At 38.5% G+C, this 22,039-nt stretch overlaps 2 protein-coding genes across 2 annotated transcripts; one reads left to right on the top strand and one right to left on the bottom strand.

Annotated features, from left to right (window-relative positions):
* Positions 1 to 12,118: 12,118 nt before the first annotated feature.
* LOC129938508 (charged multivesicular body protein 3) lies at positions 12,119 to 13,577 on the bottom strand. The gene is made up of 3 exons (XM_056046120.1): positions 13,419 to 13,577; positions 13,118 to 13,358; positions 12,119 to 13,054 (listed from the first exon to the last, which is right to left on the bottom strand). The coding sequence occupies exons 1-3, from the start codon at positions 13,461 to 13,463 to the stop codon at positions 12,672 to 12,674; spliced, it is 669 nt and encodes a 222-aa protein (XP_055902095.1). The 5' UTR covers positions 13,464 to 13,577; the 3' UTR covers positions 12,119 to 12,671.
* Positions 13,578 to 16,763: 3,186 nt separating this feature from the next.
* LOC129941411 (ATP-dependent RNA helicase SUV3 homolog, mitochondrial) lies at positions 16,764 to 19,783 on the top strand. The gene is made up of 8 exons (XM_056050033.1): positions 16,764 to 17,212; positions 17,273 to 17,664; positions 17,719 to 17,830; positions 17,888 to 18,332; positions 18,388 to 18,688; positions 18,762 to 18,941; positions 19,001 to 19,331; positions 19,386 to 19,783. Exons 1-8 carry the CDS (start codon positions 16,888 to 16,890, stop codon positions 19,607 to 19,609), a joined length of 2,310 nt encoding a protein of 769 aa, XP_055906008.1. The 5' UTR covers positions 16,764 to 16,887; the 3' UTR covers positions 19,610 to 19,783.
* Positions 19,784 to 22,039: the final 2,256 nt, after the last annotated feature.

The raw sequence follows: 22,039 nt of genomic DNA, 5'->3' as shown, positions 1-22,039 counted from the left end.
AATCGACCACAAGAACTCACCGTAACAGTTCTACCAGTCTCATTTTCAAATAAGTTTAGTCTAATCACTCCCCAGATTAAAAATAGCACCAAAAAGTGACAAGTTTTAGATGGAGAATCTTTTCAACAATCATCTTTACATTTTCGAGCTTCAAAAACTACATTTCTGCTTATTAACGTAGCCACCTATTTTGATACTAAGGATGATTTTTCAATACAAATACTGATTCTTTTCATCCATTTAAGGACCTAGTGAGCGAAAAAACGACAGTTCTGGTTATTGACAGGCTGGAGTTCCTGTGTTAACTAAACTTTGAAAGAATTCAGATAATTTCGTTTTTGGAATGTCTGATTTCAAGGATCGAAGAAGAAGCTACTCAGTTGTTATCCATTTGTGTGGTAATTTAAACGACTGCAATGCGTGTTGTAAGTAATAGCTTAGTTTTTATTTGTCAAATTTCAAAAGATGATAGCTTCAAAAGAGACAGCTGCCCAAATAATGAGTTATTCAAAATGAAATTGCTTATTGGAAAACACTTTGGGTATTACACACTCCGATTAAGTCTACATTACTTCAATTTAAATTTGTATGCCAAATCTGAAATAATATAACGTCGGGTTAATTTGTTCATGCGAAGACAGAGAGCGGTTAACTCGCCGATCTTGTTCATCATTAACGCCAGCGGCGATCTGATAGGCAGCCTAACTCAGGAAGAATCTAGTGATCGTAAGACCAAATTGACAGCCACTGGCGAGGCGAGTAGAAGTGTTATTATGTACCTTGGCATCTGATTAAATCAGTATTTGTATTTCGACTTGGACAGACCTTTGAAATATAGTGAAAATCACATGACAGCGCATCACGTTGTCTAAAACCTTTTTTGACATCGAAAGGTTCTGTTAAGTTGTTTCCAACCTTTATGGAGCAGCGTGAATTTTCCATGGTCATCCTGCACAAACGGACTAGTTTGGCAAGGATGCCAAAACTAGACATGGCTCTATACATTCTCGACGTTGACATATTACGGCAGAGAAGATTTTATAGGCGATGTTAAGTAGACTGATTCCTCTATAGTTGGTGCAGTTTAGAGCGTCTCGTTTTTTAAGGATCGGGCAAACAATACTGAGGTTCCATTCATCGGGCATGCTTTCTTCCGACCATATCTTACAGATAAGTTGGTGCATGCTTCTAACCAACTTATCCCCAGCTGCTTTAAAGAGCTCGTCATTCAAGCTATCCGCTGCAGCGGCTTTATTAGACTTCAGCTTAGATATGGCAATCTTTACTTCGACATTCCTCATCAAACCAGGGGTTCCTTGTTGGTGGCTGTTTGAAACCCAGCACATCAGAGGCGGCTTCTACGATTGCATCTTGGCAATGTTGCCACTGGTTTTCGATACATTGGGTTGGCGGCAGAGAACTTCGAGCGAGGTTACTTGTAACTCGGTCGGAAAAAGATTTCGCGATCTTTGGCGATTGTAGCCGTTCGACGTTGTACCTTCTACCAGCATCTCCCTGTTTTGCCTTGGGTCTAGAAACCCGAAGTGCTACATTGGCAACAACAAGGAAGTGGTCCGAGTCGATGTTAGCTCCTCGGAAAGTTTAGACATCCATGCGTGTCTGGCGTCGATCACAATACGGTCAATCTGGTTGACGGTAGATTGATCTGGAGAAGTCCAAGTTCCTTTGTGGAAGTTGAGGTGTGGGAAACGCGTACTGGCTACCATGACGTTTCACCCCGCAACAAAATCTATGAGCCTGAATCCGTTATCGGAAGTGTTGCCCTGCAGGCTGTTCTTCCCAATTATTCCACCAAAGATGTTTTCTTCCTAGCTTGGCATTAAAATCGCCCAGGACTATTTTATTATCGTAGCTAGGACACTGCTCATATGTTTTTTCTAGGAGCTCGAAGAACATATCTTTCGGTTTTGTCGTCTTTCTCTTTTATGGGGGCGTGCGCGCATATCAGGCTAATGTTGCATAGCTTAGCCTTGATGCGTATGGTCATGAAACGCTCATTGATGCACCTATAGCTCAAGACATCTTGCCTAAGTCTGGCTCCAATGACGAAGCCGCATTTAAATAAGCGCTGTTGGTTTTCGTGGTAGCAGTCACCATAGTAAATATCGCAGTTTTTCATCCTCTTTTTGCCCGGCCCATCCCATCGTATGTCCTGGATGGCGATGATGTCTGCTTTATACCGGTCTAGGGCCTCCGCTAATTCTTCGGCCGCACGTGGTCTGTTAAGGGACCTAACATTCCACGTGCATATCTGAAGTTCGTCGTCCTTAATTCGATTGGGGTTTATTACTCAAATAACGGATACTACGAAAATTCGCGGTTAAAGGGCTTTATCCTGCCCAATACTTTCCTCTATTAATACAATCCAGAGCTGATACAGGATAGAGAGGCGGTTCCGCTAATCTACCACGTAAGCCGTAAAACTATAGATGGGCGACTAATTAACAGTCATGACGTCTTCGCACTGAACGGAGTTGAGTGCCTTCCGTTCAGTAGGACTAGGGGAAGCCGGGGCATAATGGGCCCTTTAAGGATTATTTTTAATAAAAATTTCAAAAATGTGTTAGGAATATCTGAACAATTTTTATTTAAAAGAAGGTTTATTAAGGAATAAATATAAATTAGACAGTTTGTTAAAAATAAATGATTAAATATTTTTTTTTGCAATTTAAAACATCATTCAATTTGCCCATTGTGCCCCGCTGCTGGGGCACAATGGGCATAGGCGGGGCATGATGGGCATGGAGCTAAATTGGATTGCAACGTGAGCATATGTGGTTGGATTCATCATGAACATCATCCTCTCCAGCACATGAACAATGAGCCCACTTGCCGCAAGCTCTACAGGAAACCCATCCTTCGATAGACTGGGAGTATAAATACCCACAATACAAGCACTCCTCGTCTTCTTCGCTGTCTGAAGTTTCTGCCTTTTTGTTTTTTTAACCTTTGCGATGATTTTCTTTTTCTTCATTGTGGGAGGCTTGGACTTGGTGATTTCAGCCTCCAGCTGCTCTTTGTAAGGAGAGCTTGTAATAATTGCAGTTTTTCCCCGACGCTTAGAAGCTCTCTTTTTTTGTGGTGCTTTGGGAACTGCTACAATCTGAGATGGTGAACAATTATGGAAAGAAGTTGAGGGCGTTGGCGCATCGTCAATTGCTAAAACATGGTTTGTAGATTGTATCAATGCATTTATTGGCATTTCGGATTTCTGGTAAGAAATTGGTGTCGTGGATTGATCATTCATTGTCGAAACAGGGGTTGTAGATAACGTAAGTGGATGGGACAGCATTGATGCGTCTACCGCTCTTGTAAATGAAGCTTCTGTTAACATAAGTGGATCAGTGGTTGATAAGCCTGTTTGTTGCACTTCAGAAGCTTGCAAATTTAGGTCAAAAGTAGGTTGCTCTTCATATAACATATCCGTGGTTTTGCAAGGCAAGAAGTCATGGTCTTCGAATATATTTGGGTTTACCGGCCATGTGCCGGTCTTCCGAAAGCCGTTTATCGCAACTGTCATTGTAGCAGCTCTTAAATAGGCTTTTCCGAACAGTTGTCCTACTTGGTAGTGTGTAACAGTTGTTCCAGGGTTTTGTCTGAGCCATTTCTTTACTTCATCTCCATAATATAAGCTCAGAGGCTTCATAAACGTTACATCTAAGGGTTGCATTCGATGTGTGCAGTGTGGTGGAAAGCAGAGAATGACAACACCACTTGCTCTTGCAACATCTATGACTTCAATGCTCTTAACATGGCTTGCATGCCCGTCTAAAAGTAACAAAACTGGTTGTTCTTTGGTTGCGCGTGACCATTCTATAAATCTTTTGAACCACTTCAAAAACAGATCCTTAGTTATCCATCCATTTTTGTTGCACTCGCCCCATAAATGGCGGCATATACGAACCATCAGCGCTCATACAAATTTCCACGGTTAGTAGTTGTCCTCGCTCTGAGGAAGATAACGATCCTACTTGCTTCCTCCCTCTAGTTGCTAGAATTTTTCCTAAACTCTTTGCAACGGTAGTGATCCCAGTTTCGTCTACGTTGAATATCCTGCTTGAGGAAAATCCATATTTTTCAATACACTCCTCCAGCAAATTATATAAATTTGCCACAGCTACTCGGTTAAACCCCATAGCCCGAGCCGCAGATGTTGCTTCTGGCTTTCTTAATGAAATTGTTGCATTACGTTTCAAAAAATTGTTTGCCCAGTCTTCTCCGGCGATTCGTGCTTCGGCATCAAAGTTATTGGCCAACCCATTTTTTTCCGCTAGCTCATACGCTAATTCACGAAATTCTTTCATCGAGAAGCCAAATAAGCGGCCTTCCATGTCTTTAAGATATTCGGCCAGCTCTTTTTCTTGAGCTGCTGAAAAAACGGGCTTAAAGTTTCCCACTTTTGCAATCACTAGTGGAAGGTCGGGGTTCTGATCAGCTTTTTTTACAAATCTTTGTAAGGTGCTTCGAGGAATTTCGTAATTTCGAGCAGCAGCTTTACAGCTCATTTTTTTTTGACCTTACATCTTGAACAGCTCGGAGCATCCTGTCTTTGCTCCATTCTTGTCGCTGGGTCTTCCTCACATAGTTCCGAACCATCTAAAATAAGAAAAATGCTGATAGGATCGTAGTTCAAAACAAAGGAGCAAAATGGCTTTTCATGCAAGTAAACGGGAAGGGCCCATTCTGCCCCAAAACACTTTTTATAGACACATTGCAAAAATAAGTTACAAACGTAGCATAAATGGAAAAACAAACTGATATATATAAACTATATTCACTTACCTTGATAAAAAATAAATGGAATCAAAAATTCACTTGCCCAGTTTTCAGAAAAATACACTTTTAAATGCCTTTAAATAACATAAATACTATGTAAAATCTTATTTTGCTCAAAACACAAAGCAACTGCGATCTCAAATCAAAAAAGGGTTTTCCCCCAATAGCGAGCGATATGTCTGAGCAGGTAGATTGCGTTTCAAAGCTGCCACTTTATTCGATATGGAAATACAAACAGGACCCATTATGCCCCGGGTGCCCGTTATGCCCCGCCTTCCCCTACGTCCGATAGGGACCGGAGAGATAGACTGAAACAGGAGAACCTGTGTTGGTGGATGCAAACAGAAAACGATATTTAAAGTTGTTTGAATCGTAGTGTTTTGGCATGCTTACATAGGTATAGGTTAAGGACTGGCATATGTCGAGTAAATTATTTCTTATTTTTTGATAATATGCCAGTTTTTCAGAATTTGTATTTAGCTTTAGGATAGTTATAAGAAAATGTATGTCTGTCTCATGCTTATAGGAGCGAATTAGTATATCTATCATTAGTATTTCATCATTGAACAATTTGTTTCAAGACTTAAAAGTGATTAAGAGAGTCGAGAGTTGTAGATTTATTTTAAGAAAACAATTATTGTTTTCAATTCAGAACATTTCTTTAACTTTTAAGTTAATTTTTAATGTTTCATTGATGAAATCGTTTTGAATGAACAGCTCATTTTTTATTTCATAATTCAGAAGAAAATCGTTCCACTGAAAGTTTTCAATTTTCTTTTCTTTGCATTTCCATTTCCACCTGTCATTTTTCCTTTCAATGACCAACTCTATTCTCAAATGCTTAATTCCAATCATGAATTTTGTGTCCAATGATAGAAATTTTCGATAAAAGCTACAACCAACTTGATAACAAAAATTCCAATGATAAGTTTCAATGATCAAAACCAATGATGGCTAAAACGGGCCCTAAGACTATATTTTAACAACTTGTGGCAAGAGACACGAAGCATGTGAAAGTTCTGCGAAGTGCACGACGACGAAGCAAGAACACAATTATTTGACAGAACTTTTTCTTTCTAATATCAGTGGCGCCCTCTGCCTATCTCACTTCCTAAAAAACAAAACAAAATGCGCTTTAGATCTCTTCCTGATTTTGCGTTAATAATATCTCTGATGTTTTTCTTTCTTTTTTTGTGTCCTTTTATTTTATTTTCACTTCGGGTCCTTGTGCCACTTAGCCAAAAGGGCTGCCAAGCACTATACATAGATACTATTACATCCCTAACTTCCCAATTTCCTTCCCTTAAACCATCAGAGAGAAAGCAAGTGTCCCTATCCGTGTTCTATAGCGTGTGTCGTTGTTGTACTGAACTGAGTACAATGTTCGTTGTTCGTTTTCTATAAAAGATATGAAAAATGGAAAAGCATTCCACAATAATGACATTGCTTTACATATAGAAAAACTGCTGATGGAAGTATCTGGCTTTTGCACCTTTCTCTGACAATAGCGCAAATGTTTCTTGTTCATCTTACAACATTATTATATGGTTCTAACAAAGTTGAAAGGAAAACGTAAGGAAAGGTGTTCCTCATCAGTTCCTGGTCTTGGTTTTGGTATTGGTCTTGGTCCTGGCACCGGTTCTGGGTGTTCTATAATGTTCGTTAAAAGGATGAATAGTGTTGCATTTTGTAAATGGGGTACTGTGCGTAGATAACAAGGTGTAATAGCATTCAGTTGGTTGAGTTTTGAGCATAAAGAAGATGAGGATGAGGCGATGTCTATTATAGAGCTATGGAAATAAAGTACCTACTATAAATATATTGTTAGCTAAAAATTTGAAGCACAAAGAACTACATATAGTTAAACGTAGAGTAATTGAGTTGTTAATACACATAAAGCCATCAACGTTACTTAGGAACTTTATTTAATGACTCTAAAGTATTTTAAAATATTCAATTTAAAATTCAATTTAATCTGTGTTCTATTTTTGTATCATTCAAAAGCTTGAATTTTCGATGGTTTGAAAAATGGATTATCGAAACTATTGGCCTTCTGTTTTGTGCAGTTGCTGTTCCAAAGTGGTCAGAAAACTACAGAACTTTCACGAAAAAAAACAGAAGGGCATTATAATTAAATAACAGTGCATACATATATGAATTTTTATCAATTGTTCGTAACCGTCAGAAGAAAAACAGAAAATTTGGGGAAATCCGGAAATTTGATTTTTTTTATGAAATTGTGTGTGCAATTTCTTTCAAATTTCTTTTTGAACAGACACATTTTTAACTTTATCTCTTTGATGGTTTTAAACAATTCAATGCTGCAAAATTTGTTGTAAAGCTTTAAAAGCATGGTAGAGAAGTTAAAGAAATTAATTGAAGATGGTGCTGCTATGTGATTTATGCTTCAATTCTATAGACGGAATTAGTTTATTTATTCCATTAAACAAACATACAAACTAATATCTTAAAAGTGAAATTCAATTCTTAATTAAAACTATTAAATACAACTTTTTAAAATAATAAAAATTAAAATATTTTATTAAAAACTTCCGTTTATAAATTGTTTTCTATAGAAATACTAGCTGACCCGACAAACGTTGTTTTGTCATATAAATAATTTGTAGAGAATACTCGAGAGCACTCTACAAATAATTGGCCGTTTGAAAAACATGAAGTGCTCAAATCTAAGCCGCAGACAAACATCGTTTTCAATTGCCAATTGAATTGAATAGGCAATTCTGTGGGTATAGGGATTAGAGATTCGCGGTTGTTGTTTTGAGAATGTTTCAGCGGATGGATCTTGAAGCATTTGAACACGCATATTTACTTTCAGTTGTAATTTTTTAACATTACGCCGCAGTGGCGGATTGATCTCATCAGCGTACGTTGAACACGGAATAATGGGAAGTGTTTGTCTGAAATCACCTGAAAAGAATATTACCGCCAAATAGTCTGTCGTTGTTTTTTATATCTTTCAAAGTCCGGTTCAACGCCCCAAGCGTATGTTTGTTTGCCATAGTGCATTCATACTAGATGATAATTTTACACTGTTTCAGAATTGTTTTTGTTGTTGACTGATTGGTAAGTTGGCAATGATAATGCAAAGATCCTCAATAGCAATCAATGCTTCATTGTACATAGCGCCACTGAATATTATCGTAAGATCGTTGCACCGTGTACAATGTTGATGCAATTAAACCATAGCACTTAGAAATATAAAAATAGATAACAAAATATTCTCAGATCTACCTAATGTATATGCAAAACTTCATTGAAATTGGTTAAGCCGTTTCGGAGGGGAATGGCAACTAACACTGTGACAGGAGAATTTTATATATTAGAATGATTGTTTGCAGAATTTGAATAATTTTATGCCACTGTCAAGAACAAGCATTTCTTCCAAGTTATGATTTACCTGTATGTGGGGTTGCATGCAGATAGATCCTGCTGTGTCATTCAAGTATTTTTTTCGCTTATTTAAGTACACTGCAGAAATGAGCTAGTAAATCGAAGTTTCTTCTTCTTCATTTGTATTGTTAATGTTTAGTTATATGGTCTTATGCCACATTCTGTCGGCAGATCCAGCCATTCAGCTCATTAGCTTCTTGTAGTCCTTATGACTAGGAGAGCTTCCATCTTTGGAAGTTGATAATTATCCATTTTCAAAACTTTTATTATGTACTCAACTTACATTGTTAAGGTTTTTTCTGAACAGAGGTGATAATCGTGTTTATAACATGATGACGTAGTTTTGTAAAAGTTGGAAGATTCGTTTACAAATGTACCGTAGAAGCTTGGTTGCCCAGATCTGTGAAACATACAAATGGATAGATGCTGAAATGCTGATACCGCTGATACTTTAATTATAGAAACAACTATTCCATGTTTCGCTAATTGTTATTTTCGTCCGCATTAGTGTCTCTTTCCAATGCCTATCCGTACTAAAATTTTGAGTGATGGTAACTTCTAGTCTAGATATTTATATTCCGTAACACTGTTCACTTTTGAACATAAAAGTATCAACTGTTCAGGGGAATGATTTTCCGCCCGGAAAATAGAAAAATGCATTTTTAGCGAAAAATAACTGCGCAATTCATCTTTTTTTTTCTCAACAAAATTTCTTTGTGTGATGTGCGATCAATCTATAATATAAAAATAAGTTGGATTTTCCTTCCTGACGCTATAACTCCAGAACGCACTGACCGATTTGCACGGTTTTGCATTCGTTGGAAAGTTCTCGGGCTCCGTGAGGTTTATAGCAGTTTATATTGAACTCCGTTTAGCTTCCCATAGAAAGCTATTGTAAAGGTTCCGATTTGTGGAATTGAACTTTTTTTAATTTTTTTACGTTTCAAGGGCCCTATATTCAAACCCAAAGCTTACTTTTGGGAATCTTTTCTAGTCAACCATGTCTCTAGAAATGTCAGAGAAATCGATTTCAAACAACGTTTTGAAAGATAATAAAAAAAATGCAAAAAAACTTAAAAAAAAAATGTAGTGAGTGTTTTTTTTATCATAGAAAGTTCAAAAGAGAAATGGTTGGATTGTGCTGCGCAAGTGGAAAATTCAAACTGGATCAATTACTTACATCACCACAGCCACTGAAACCATTGTTCGATGGAAGTGATCCCGATTCCATTTTCTTGAATAAAATAACTGCTTTCGCCTTTAGAGATAATATAATTTGAGAAGCGGTTTCATGCAGACTTGTGAGGTAAGGCAGACGACCATATTTTTCTCGTATACCGTATACGGGATTTTATCGAATATAGTAGTGGCAGCAAGTGTTATATTTGTGCTTTCACACGAAGCCCATTCTTGAAAATCCCGGATTCGTGAAATAATTTTGTCCGTATACCGTACGTACTTGTCACTACGATTTGATAAATCTCGAATGTATTTTTATCGTACACATGATTAGTAGCGCTTATCTTTATAATGTCTCGTTCACACGAACAAAATTTCATCGAATTCGTTCATTACGTTCATTAACATTTCTATGACAATTTCTATATCATTAAAATTTCTATACCAATACAAAATAAGTGCAATACGTGGATCCATGATGACGATGGTCGATTGACTGCCAACATTGCTGTTACTCATGTCACGCCTCAAAGTCCGAAAAAATCGGTTCGAATATCGAGATAAGAAGTCACATATCGTATTCTTCAACAAATGATTGTATGCAATGGTTCAATGCATCAATTTCTGCAAATATACTTTTTTCGTCGATGGTGGATCAGCTGAAAGAGCGGTGCAATACACCAACAACAGCCGCTGTAGATCGGCGGCAGTGGCCCGAAACCTTGTTTTGACGTTCCCGGATGGATCAAGGATTAAAGCCAAGAAGAACGCCAAATACCTGGGAATACACTTCAATGAGCTGCTCCGCTTCAACCCTCACTCTTAGGCTGTGATAACATAAGCCAACATCGCACTCCATCGAGTTCATCCTCTCTTGAAGAAGAAAACTCGATTAAGTAAACCAACCAAAATGTTGATATACAAACAACTGCTAAGACCGGTTATCACCTACGGTTTTCCGATATGGTTCACCATATCAAAAACTGCAATGGAAAGACTTAATGTCTTCGAGAGGAAGATACTAAGGATATGCACCGATCTACAATTCGACCGTCAACGACAGAAGGACTATAGTAATCGTAGAGTCTACGAAGAAGCTGAAATCAAGCCACTTGACCAATTCCTTGCACAGGCAGCAAGGAAGATAATCACCAAAAGCCAATCAGGAACGACACCCGGACGCGAGATACCTTTGTGTTATGGATATCTTGGACAAACTCCCCATTGACGACGACGTCTCCTTCTATGCTGGAATGGAGTCAGCATACTACCGCGGCTGAACACCGCCACACCCATCCAACCTTCATCAGGACAACCGGGACTGAACAACCCGAGATGAACCTCGCCAACGACACTTTTTTTTAGCCATCGACTTCATGTTAAACAAATGTTAAATTTTGAATTTTATCAATGTATAAAGTTAGGCTACCTTTGTGCCAACAAATGTTTTAGTTAAAGTTATTGTTAAATATTATTTATGTTAGAATTAAGCCAAATGTATATAAATTTTTATGGTTCAATAAATTAAAATATAAAATAATAAGGCAAGTTTCGAGTATCTGATTGGCCAGCTGTCAAAAAATTTTAAGGCAACTTTATTGGAAAATTGACTAGAAAGTTAGTCAGGAAAAATCGCCTTAACTATCAAGTCAAGTCTACTTCTTTTAAAATGACAGTTGATCATGTTTTTTTCATTAAACTGAAAGTTAAACTTCATTGCTCTATGTTGAGGTTCACACAACATAAGGGACTTCATATTCATAAGGCAACTAGTTAGTTTATCAAGTGTCATAAATTTCAAACTCGGAACCCAACTTTCTAACCTAAACTTCAGTTGATCGTGCCAAAAACCATTGTTGTCTAAAAAACACTTCTTGTTATTGTAAAGAAATATTTGTTATTTCTTTTCCAAATTGACAAGCAACCTTTTTAAAGTTAGCATTAAAAGAAATTGTGCAGAAAATAAATAAATTATAGAGAAATAAAGTTTAGCTGAAAAAACATGATCAACTGTCATTTTGCTAGAAGTAGACTTGAATTAATAGCAAGGGAGATTTATCTTGACTAACTTTCCAGTCAACTTTCCATTAAAGTTTCTTTAATGGGAATGTAATTTTTCGGCAGCTGGCTAATCCGATTCTCGAAACTTGCGAAACTTTCGAGAATCGGAAAGTTGTCAATTTGGAAAAGAAATAAGTGATATTTCTTTACAATACAAACAACAAATCTAAGTGGACGTGCAGGTTGTCTGAGGAGTGTTTTTGTTTTGTAGACAATAATGTCTTCGGCAGTTTTTGTACGATCAACAGAATGTATTTGTGAAGTAAGGTTGCGAGTTTGAAATGTATGACACTTGAAAAACTTACTTGTTGACTTCGAAAAAATGTAAATGAAGTACTTTATGTATGTTGCCTGAACCTACCCAATAATTGTTTAAAAAGAACAGACCAAATCTGAATTCTTTCAATTTCTTGTAAGCCGTTAAAAAACTGTCAAGAGCTCTTAGATAGCATCCCATATTAAATATTTTGTGTTCGAAATTTAGCAACTTTCGAAGAAATCGATAAGAAATGTATGTTTGTATATAAACGAAAGTTATGTATTTTTCAAACAGACCTTTCAACCTGATTTCAAAAGACTTTAATTTAAGATTTCAAACACAAGAGTTCGGAAATAATTACCAAGAACAATTTTTAAATGATAAACGTTTTAAGTTAAAATTAATAAAACGCTTCTTTCTTAAGTGCTTATGTTTATTCAAATATATTAAATTTTAGTTTCGTTTTTAAATTATTTTTATTTTATTTTCACTAAATTCTAAAGAACATAAATAAAAGTGTAATGTAAGTAAGTTCCTGGTTTTATATACAAAAAATACACCACGTAAATGTTATGTGTATCTTCGTGTTTCAAAAGAAGCTCAAGTTTGTCTCAAAAATAAAATATCCAACCCAATTGCAAATGAGTTTTGGGATTTCATTAATCGACCTAAAGTTTACATAGAGAGAGAGAGAGATGAGCAAAATCCAAGAAGTGATAGGCAAAGAAAGAAAGAAAAGGACAAAATTTACATTGCAGCGACTAGGTTTTGGTTTTAGTATAAAAATAGTGGAGTTCCTTTTTTTAAGACAAAAATTAATAAACAAATATTAGAAATAAAAATATCACCGAGAACCTACGAGTGCGAGCACAGATTTCTTGTATCTCGGATCAGCCCAACGGAAACGGGGTAATTTCTCGATTCTAGAGACTCGATTTCTGAGCGCTTCGATCATTGAAGGCGCTTACGACCGCAACGAAGTCAATTGTTGCTGCATCTCTTGCAAATCTTTCTCGATATCTTCGTCATCATCCACTGCTGTTGTAGGTGTAGGTTGGACTTCTTCGATGGACGCTCCTTGTGGAGGAAGAGGTGCTTCGCCGAGTTTGCCTTCGGTGATCTCCCACAGAACTTTGTCCACTTCTTTTTGTGCGTCTTCCTCCAGCTCCTCTGAATCTTCAAGGCTGTCCATGGTCTCTTCGAGCATTTCATCGATTATGCCAGCCTTCATCATTTCCTTGGACATGTCCCGCATAATTCCGGCCAGTTCGGGATACCGAACGAGGTTTTGCATGGCTTGCATGACTTCGGTGGACTTTTGCAGGGAACCAGCAACTCGGAGGGTAGCTAAAGTAAACACACAAAATATTATGATCTCATTCATTGCTATTCTACAATCGATTAACTCACCTAATTGAGTCTTCATTTGCAACTGCACCGAATTGAGGTGCGCCTTGCTGGTGTAGATTCTGTTGATGGCCTTGCGGGCACCAACGATTTCCTTGGCCAATATTACACAAGTGTCACGGTCATTTTTGGTTGCGGCTTGCTTCAGAGCTCGTTTCACCTTTTCCTCCTCTCGTTGAATGCTGCGAATTTGTCGATCCAGTTGGTTGCCCTCTTTACGGATTTTATGCGTCCATTCGTTGACCTAGAAATAAACAAGTTTCATACTCTGTGTCTCTAGGAGTTTGTGAAATGTTTTGTTTACCTGTTCTTTGGGATCTTTTGAAGCTGTTTTTCCAAATAAACCCATTGTATTTTAAAGTAATTTTCAATAACAATTCGAGATGTTTACAAAAAAATGACTCATAAAATTATGTTTTTGGTATTTGCTTGCAATTGGATTCGTTCATTTGTTGTGTCAAAATCAGTTGACAACCATGACATAAGGGTTGTCATGGAGAGAGACATCTGTTTGATTAAAATTATTTTCGATTTCATAAGGCTAAGTGTACATTTTTTGAAGGTGTGGTTTGCGTTATTTGTTCTTTTATTTCTTAAAGTAACGATTTTTTTTTCTCATCATCAAATAAAAAGAAGACTTAGGCATTATGTTAACACCGCGTAAAGAAAAAAGTTTTGAACCTTGTGATTGGAAATTTTTTGGAATTTTGTATGTTCTTAATTTAAAATAAGACAGCTAGTGACTAGCCATTGGACTTCCTTGAAGAATTGTAATTTGACTATGGATGTTAACAAAAAATGGAATTTTCGCTGTCATTCCATGACATTTCATATATTTTATTTGATTTTAACAGATCTTACAACACAATATACTGTACAACATTCTTATAATATCCTTTCAACTGTAATATCATCATGTTCTCGGCGGTTTTCGCCATATTGTGTAGTTAAGTGGCGTTTCTGGCCATAAAGGTAATGTAATATGTACTTTAATTAATATGACGCATATCGCTTAGATTAAATATACAACAACTAACGTTGTTTCATCTTCAGAAGAAATCTACAGTCATTTGAGACCTGTAAAACTCAGCTGTCATACGAAGTTCTTTGTTATGTATGCAATCTAATTTTTAATTACGTGATAATTTAATGAGTTATATAATTCAACATTTTAGTGTCGTTAATTTAATTTTTGGTTCATATTCTAAAACAAAAAAAACCTCAAACACAATGTCGCCACTGATTTTCATTGCCAAGATGCAATGAGAAAGGCCGCCTCTGACGTGCTGTGTTTCAAGCAACCACCAACAAGAAACCCCTGGCTTGATGCCCAATAACAGGCACTCAAAGTGGTTCTGCATAAAAGGAAGAGAACGAGAGCTGCTCATGAGCTCTATGAGCAGAAGAGGCGAGAGGAACACCGACTTCTCAGAAGAAAAAAAGAGAAGATGTTGAGAGGTTTAGAAGCAGGAATGAAGTTCGAAAGTTTCATGAACAGGTGAAACGAAATTCACAGGTTCATAAACCTGACCCGAAGGCTGCAATGACGAAAGTGGAAGCATCATAGTGGAACCGCAGTGCAGTCAATGCTGAGGATATGGAAGGACCACATCTGCACACTGTATAACAGCGACGACGAACCGAATTCCGCTGTTAGGCAGGATGGTCCATTTAACATAGACGACGAAAGCCAACAATCCCGTCCTCCCGGCTTAGACGAAGTAAAGATAACCATATCTAAGCTTAAGTCTAACAAAGCCGCTGGAACAAATGGCTTGAATGCCAAGCACCAGCTTATCTGTAAGATGTGGTCGGAACAAAGCTTGTCCAATAAATGGAACCACAGTATTGTTTGCCCGATTCTGCAAAATAATAACCAATTACACCAAATCGAAACCCACCGTCTTTTTATCGATTTTAAGGCCGTATACTACAGCATCTACAGGGACGTGCTGTATAGAGCCATATCTAGTGTAGGCATCACTGCCAAAGTCGTCCGTTTGTGCATGAAGGCCATTTAGATTTTGTATTGCTCCATAAAGGTTGGAACAACTTAATAGAACCTTTCGATCCCAAAAAAGGTTTTAGACAAGGTGATGCGCTGTCATGCGATTTTCCTAACATCGTACTTGAAAGAATATTGCAGAGCTCACACATCTACACTAAAGGCAATACCTTTCAAAAGTCTTTTCAATTACTAGCAAATGCTGATGACATTGACATAATGGGAAGAACTCAGCTTGATGTCAATGGGTCTTTTGTGAGCACTGAGACAGAGGTAGGCAAAAATTGGGTTTTCGAAGCACATGCTGTCGTGAAGAAAGAACCTACAACACCGACGTCTTAAACGTTAAACACAGAAAACAACACCAGCGCTGAGATAAAACGCAAAATAACTCTTGCTAACCGCGGTTTCTTTGTGCTAAGAAAGTAATTGAGTGGTAAGATCCTATGGCGAAAGAACAAAGTGTTGCTATATAAGACCCTTTTCATACCGTCCTGCTATAAAGTGCAGAAGCATGGACTATGACAAAAGTGGATAAAAGCACCTTGGGTCGGTTCGAGATAAAAGTTCTTGGTGTGATCTACGGTCCCGTATGCATCGAAGGAGAGTGGATGAGAAGATGGAACGACGAGCTGTTCTGGCTGTACAGCGACGTAGACTTAGCCAGAAGGGTTATAGTCCAACGACTAAGATGGATCGGTCACGAAAAGCGCATGGAAACCAATGCTCCAGCCCGGAAAATCTTTGAATCCACACACACAGGACAGTGCAGTAGAGGAAGGCCGCGAATCAAGTGGCGCGCACAAGTGGAAAATGACCTCACCCAACTTGTAGCGCGAAACTGGAGACATATATCTAAGGACCGAGCTAGATGGAGAAGTTTGTTGGGTGAGACCTTAGTTCACACAATACTGTAGCGCCACCTTAAGTAAGTAAGTAAGTCATTGTTTTATAAAAATCGAATTGACAGTTTCTTACCTTGTAGTAAAGGTGTCATTTAAATTCTAGATATGGACTTATTTTTATAGAAAACTCCCTTTAAAAGTTATTTCATTTCTTTAGCTTGCTTGCCTTGTGGGTTTGGCGGAGCAAAGTTATATTAATTTTGAAACGCCGTCTGTTGTTTCCTATTTCAAGTTCAAAAGCTTTTGCATATTACCATACTGCAATTTGTTACTACCAAATTTTTCTATCAAAATTTTACTTGTTTTCAAAATGCATATTTTATTTACATTAATTGTCAATTGGTTTCTTATAATTTAAATGTGTTTATGTTCGAAATTGACTTTTTGAAATGTAAAAAATCACTTTTGTTCGTCCATTCGTTTATTAGTTGTTCGCTCTCATGTGCAAGGCCCTTTAGTTTAGCTTTCAAAAACGAAAAATGAATTATCCAGCAACTTAGAGACGTCAAAATGGAAAATATAGCACTTAAATAATCCGACTATGTCCTTCATTTAACAAATAAATACGTTAACAGTGCTTAAATTGCAACCAATGAAAAACAATATTAATTTTCATTCGTAGTGTACACAAGTTTGAAACCAAACAAAATACAACAATGCATATAATCCATAATGAATTTGTTCATTTTAAAAATTCATCACAATGTCACATTCAAATCTGTCATTTGATTGACCTGACACTGACATTTCTCACTCCGCACGCCGTTGTCGTTTAGTATATTGTGATGTAAAATAGAAATTAAATTTCACATGGAGAAAAATCGTTTGTAGTTATTTTTATTTCTTTAAAAAATTTTAATATAATGTTAAATTCAAGACGTGGAATCGGTCTAATATGTTCCGTAACACATCGTCTGTCTATTTCAAAAGTCTATCTGCCGCGACAACCACATATTCTATCGAAATGTGTCCATCTCACCGGCTACCATCAGGCCCGTGGCAAGAAGCCAGGTCCCAACAATGTTTCTGCCTTATTTAAGCCTGTCTTCGTCCGGCCGACTGATGATGAATTAAATGTTGGAGCTGAACTTGTGGGGAAGCTGGACAAAACAGATTTATTGAATACACTCAATAAATTCACCCAGAAACGAGAGATTAAATTATTGTGTCTCGAAAATGGACTCGATGGTAAAAGTTCATAGCCAAAAAGTCAAGAAATCCATTAAAACATGTTTTAAATCGTTGCAGCCTACTTACAGCAACAAGCGTTTGCATCGTTCCGGCGATTCTGCATCGAGGCAGAGAACTTGCCGGTCGACTTGCACATCACAATAAGCGACATCCTCCATGGAGCTGGTCACATCGACGACATCTTCCCGTACTTTCTGCGTCACGCTAAGACCATCTTCCCCCACCTCGACTGCATGGATGATTTGAAGAAGATTTCCGATCTGAGAACCCCCGCCAACTGGTATCCGAGTGCCAGAGCGATAACGAGGAAAATCGTCTTCCACGCGGGCCCAACAAACTCAGGGAAGACTTATCATGCCATGGAGCGGTTCCTCACAGCCAAATCTGGAGTCTATTGTGGTCCTCTGAAGCTACTTGCCACCGAAGTGTTCAATAAATCCAACGAAAGAGTGAGTTGGCAAGCAGTACTTTTGTTTAAGTTTCATAAAATTGTTTGATTCTAGGGAACTGCGTGTGATCTGGTGACTGGAGAGGAGAGAAAATTCGGAATCAACGAAAACACACCTGCCGCTCATGTAGCCTGCACCGTGGAAATGACTTCAGTCACCACTCCTTGTAAAACAAAGCTCCTTTAAAATTGTAAACAACCAATTTTTAAAATCTCTGTTTCAGATGAAGTTGCAGTCATCGACGAGATTCAGCTGCTTAAAGATCCCCAACGAGGATGGGCGTGGACGAGAGCCTTTTTGGGCTTGATTGCCGATGAAGTGCATGTTTGTGGAGAAGCTGGTTCTCTAGAATTACTGCAAAAGATCTGCGAGACTACCCACGAAACAGTTGAAGTCCACACCTACAATCGGCTCACCGAGCTGACAGTCGAAGATTCAGCCTTGGTAACGCTGGACAATGTCCAGCCGGGAGATTGTATAGTTTGTTTCAATAAGAACGACATCTACTCGGTGTCCAGGGAGATCGAAGCGAGAGGCAAAGAGGTGGCTGTGATCTATGGAGGACTCCCGCCGGGAACAAAACTCGCCCAAGCAGCTAAATTCAACGATCCTGACAATAGTTGTAAGGTCATGGTTGCCACAGACGCCATTGGAATGGGTTTGAATTTGTGAGACTTCCTTGGGATATTTTGGTATTTAATTCATGACGCCATATTTTTCCAGGAGCATCCGTCGAATAATTTTCTACTCAATAATAAAACCGTCAATGAACGAAAAAGGTGAGCGAGAGATTGATACGATTTCGATATCACAGGCGCTCCAAATAGCAGGGCGAGCTGGTCGCTTCAAAACCCAATGGGAACACGGTTTTGTAACGACCTACAGGGCTGAAGATCTGCCGACATTGAAAAATATTCTCACCCAAAGTCCGGATCCATTGAAACAGGCCGGACTCCATCCAACTGCCGATCAAATCGAGTTGTATGCATATCATCTTCCAAATTCGACTTTAAGTAATTTAATGGTAAGCTCTCTGCCCAATGTCGTCCGCACGACCCTTCTATAAACGATGACAAACATTTAATTGACAATTCCAGGATATTTTTGTGACCCTCTGCACCGTGGATGATTCCTTGTACTTCATGTGTAACATAGAAGATTTTAAATTCTTAGCTGAGATGATTCAACATGTACCTCTGCCGCTGAGGGCTCGATATGTCTTCTGCTGTGCGCCCATCAACAAAAAAATGGCATTCGTCTGTTCCATGTTCCTTAAAGTAAGTAATCCAGATGGTTGATTCTTTATGGGCATGATTCTTATCCCTCTTTTTCATAGATTTCCAGACAATATAGCAGAAGTGAACCAATCTCCTACGAGTTCATTGCTCACCACTGTGGCTGGCCACTGGGTTTGCCAAGAACCATCCTAGACTTGGTTCATTTGGAATCGGTGTTTGACGTCATGGATCTGTATCTTTGGCTGAGCTATCGCTTCACAGACATGTTCCCCGACGCAGCCCAAGTCCGGGAATCCCAAAAAGAGCTCGATGAGATTATCCAACAGGGGGTATTCCAAATCACACGTCTGCTCAAAAACACCGAAGCCAGTCAACAAGCTGGAGACAATGAGGCTTCGTATCCAATGAGAAAAACAACCTACACCAAAGGTAAGACAAGTTTTATGCCACTATTTGATGAAAACCATTCTAATCCCTTGACAGAACCTCGTGTACCATCTAGCGCCAGGGGTAGGTTAACTGAACGCCTGCTGGCTCAGGGACTTCTTACACCTGGGATGCTCAGTGAGTTGCGAAAGGAATGGGGACAGCAGCAAAATAGAGATCGAGACAGAGACAGAGACCGAGGCAGCAGCAGCAGTCATTCAGACGATAGCGACGATGATGGTGATTCGCTAAAGAAACCGCGGAGAAAGCGAAAAAAGTAGTCACTCCAAAGTCAAGCTCAAGACAAAGACAAAACACCGACTGTTGAAAGAACTACATACAAATCTAACCATTAGAATGTGTCAATAAATTTTTAGTTGCAATTTTAGTTAGTTTTAGTATCAAGATTCAAGATTCAAGACTTAGAAAGTACATATACATAAAAGATAACTTGATTTTGTTGTTTTTACCTTTTATGTGAATTCATATGATTTATACTTTGATAAATGCACAAACAGCTTAACTATAGAGAGGCGGAGATGTGTCGAGGAGTGGAGAAGGAATTGTTTAAACAAACTTGGAGTGAGTGCTCATTAAATTCAACACAACAACAACAACAAAATGTTTAGTCGCCGCATCGTTGATGAGCGACAGTGTAATAGCTTCGCGCCAAATTCAATAACCTGAGATGATTATTAATCAAATGGGGATATATATATAAATACCCGTCGTCGTCGTGGTCGTTCGGATAAAACGTTTTGGTCAAGTGGAAGGCGCCTTGGCTGGGTATGAGTCTCGTCTGGCCTACAAATGGATTATGGTTTTTTTTTTGTTTTAATATTTTGTCTGTTATTTTAAAATGCAATTTAAAAATATCAATTTTCAATTCAATTCAACAATAATAATTGTTGATTATAAATGAAGAGGTTTACGTTCAGTTAAAGTTAATTTTACATAAAGGGTAAACATTGCACAGATGTGGGCGTATTTTTGGCAACCATTTCCTCTTACAAAATTCATTGAACGAATAATTGCATTATTAGCAATAAATTCGATAATTTTGGTTCGATATGAAAGTCTACAAAACAGTGTCCCGAATTCTCTTTAACTGCCTACATATGTGTCGCTACAGCAATTAGGGTTAGGTTTAGGGGTTTTTGGGTAAAAGGAATTGATTAGTTGGTATTGAAGATTAACAGAAGCTACGAAAGTTGCTGTTTAGATTTAGGATTTTTAGAATTGCCGCTGAAAAGTTGGTAATTTTTGAGAATTGTTTTTGGAACAAAGAGATAATTAATTTCCATTGGTAAAAATTAGAATTAAAGACTAAATTTGTGTTTAAGGGATTACCGGGCAAACGCAAACTAAAAGACTGCGATGTATACTACGGCGACTGCTAGCGAGAACAAAGACAGCGTCTATTTGGGTGTGGATTTGTTGTTGCAACTAGACTCAGGCAAAAAGTCTTGAGTTTCAATAGTGTGAGCGAGCGCATCACGACAATCCGCATCAAGGCTAAATTCCCCAACATAATCCTAATATGCGCGCATGCCCCAACAGAAGAGAAATATGAAGACACCAAAGACATATTCTTCGAGCTCTTGGACTTGGCTATGACATTAAAATTATCTTAGGAGATTTGAATGCCAAGCTAGGAAGAGATCTTTGGTGGCACAATTGGGAGATACAGCCTGCATGACACTACCTCCGACAACGAATTCAGGCTCATAGATTTTGCTGCGGGGCGAGACGTTCTGGTAGCTAGTACGCAGTTCACACATCTTGATGGAAATCTCTTAATCAATCAACTGTCAACCAGATTGACCACATTGCAATCGAAGTACGACACTTCTCCAGTATACAGGATATTCGAACATTCCGAGGGGCCAACATTGACTCGGACCACTACCTCGTTGTAGCGAAGGTACGGCTACGGATATCCCGATCAAAGCCAAAAATAGGAAGTACTGTGAGACGTTTTGACGTTACAATTGCAAGAGATTGCCATGTCCTTTTGAGATCGAGTCTCCAATAACCTCTCAAAAAGTCCTATGCTGCCTGCATTAAGCATTGAAAACCAGCGGCAACATTGCCTTGCAGCCATCAGAGATGCCGCCTTTGAGGTGCTAGGTTTCTCTCGGTCACCACAGCGAAACCCCTGGTTTGACGACGAACATCGGCAAGCGCGCGCAGCGAAACAACAGGCATACAAAACGGCGCTGCACAAAAGGACTAGATCTGCTCGTGAGCTCTACGAGCAGAAGAGGAGAGAGGAACACCGGCTTCTTAGACGGAAAAAAAGAGAGCATGAGAAGCGCAATCGAGGAGATAGAGGAATGTCACAACAGGAATGAGTTCGTTAATTTTACCAAAAGTTAAAAAAACTTCCCAAGGGTACCAGCCACGAACCGAAGCCTGTAAAGACGATCAGGGGAACATCGTTGTAGAACCGCAGTCTATGTTGAAAATATGGAAATACCACTTCTCCAAATTATATAATGGCGATGACGAACCGAATTACGCTGTAAGGGAGATAGAACCACTCAACCTAGACGACGCAGATCAACTATTCCGCCTACGCGACCTAGACGAAGTGAAGATAGCTATATCTAAACTGACGGCATCGATGCCGAACTATTTAAAGCAGCAGGTGATGACTTGGTAGGGAGCATGCACCAACTCATCTGCAAAATATGGTCGGAAGAAAGCAT

The sequence above is a fragment of the Eupeodes corollae genome, chromosome 1 (assembly GCF_945859685.1).
Source record: "Eupeodes corollae chromosome 1, idEupCoro1.1, whole genome shotgun sequence".
In the NCBI taxonomy this organism is placed as follows: domain Eukaryota; kingdom Metazoa; phylum Arthropoda; class Insecta; order Diptera; family Syrphidae; genus Eupeodes; species Eupeodes corollae.
The sequence above is the reverse complement of the archived record's forward strand: the minus strand, read 5'-3'. Positions and strand labels throughout refer to the sequence as shown.

Excerpts from the sequence above, each read along its gene's own strand:
- LOC129938508 (XM_056046120.1), bottom strand. The coding sequence starts at position 13,463 with ATGGGTTTATTTGGAAAAACAGCTTCAAAAGATCCCAAAGAACAG. Across the intron at positions 13,359-13,418 it reads CAAAAGATCCCAAAGAACAG|GTCAACGAATGGACGCATAA; the intron begins GTAAACAAAACA and ends GTTTATTTCTAG. Across the intron at positions 13,055-13,117 it reads GCAAATGAAGACTCAATTAG|CTACCCTCCGAGTTGCTGGT; the intron begins GTGAGTTAATCG and ends TGTTTACTTTAG.
- LOC129941411 (XM_056050033.1), top strand. The coding sequence starts at position 16,888 with ATGTTAAATTCAAGACGTGGAATCGGTCTAATATGTTCCGTAACACAT. Across the intron at positions 17,213-17,272 it reads TCTCGAAAATGGACTCGATG|CCTACTTACAGCAACAAGCG; the intron begins GTAAAAGTTCAT and ends AAATCGTTGCAG. Across the intron at positions 19,332-19,385 it reads AAAAACAACCTACACCAAAG|AACCTCGTGTACCATCTAGC; the intron begins GTAAGACAAGTT and ends ATCCCTTGACAG.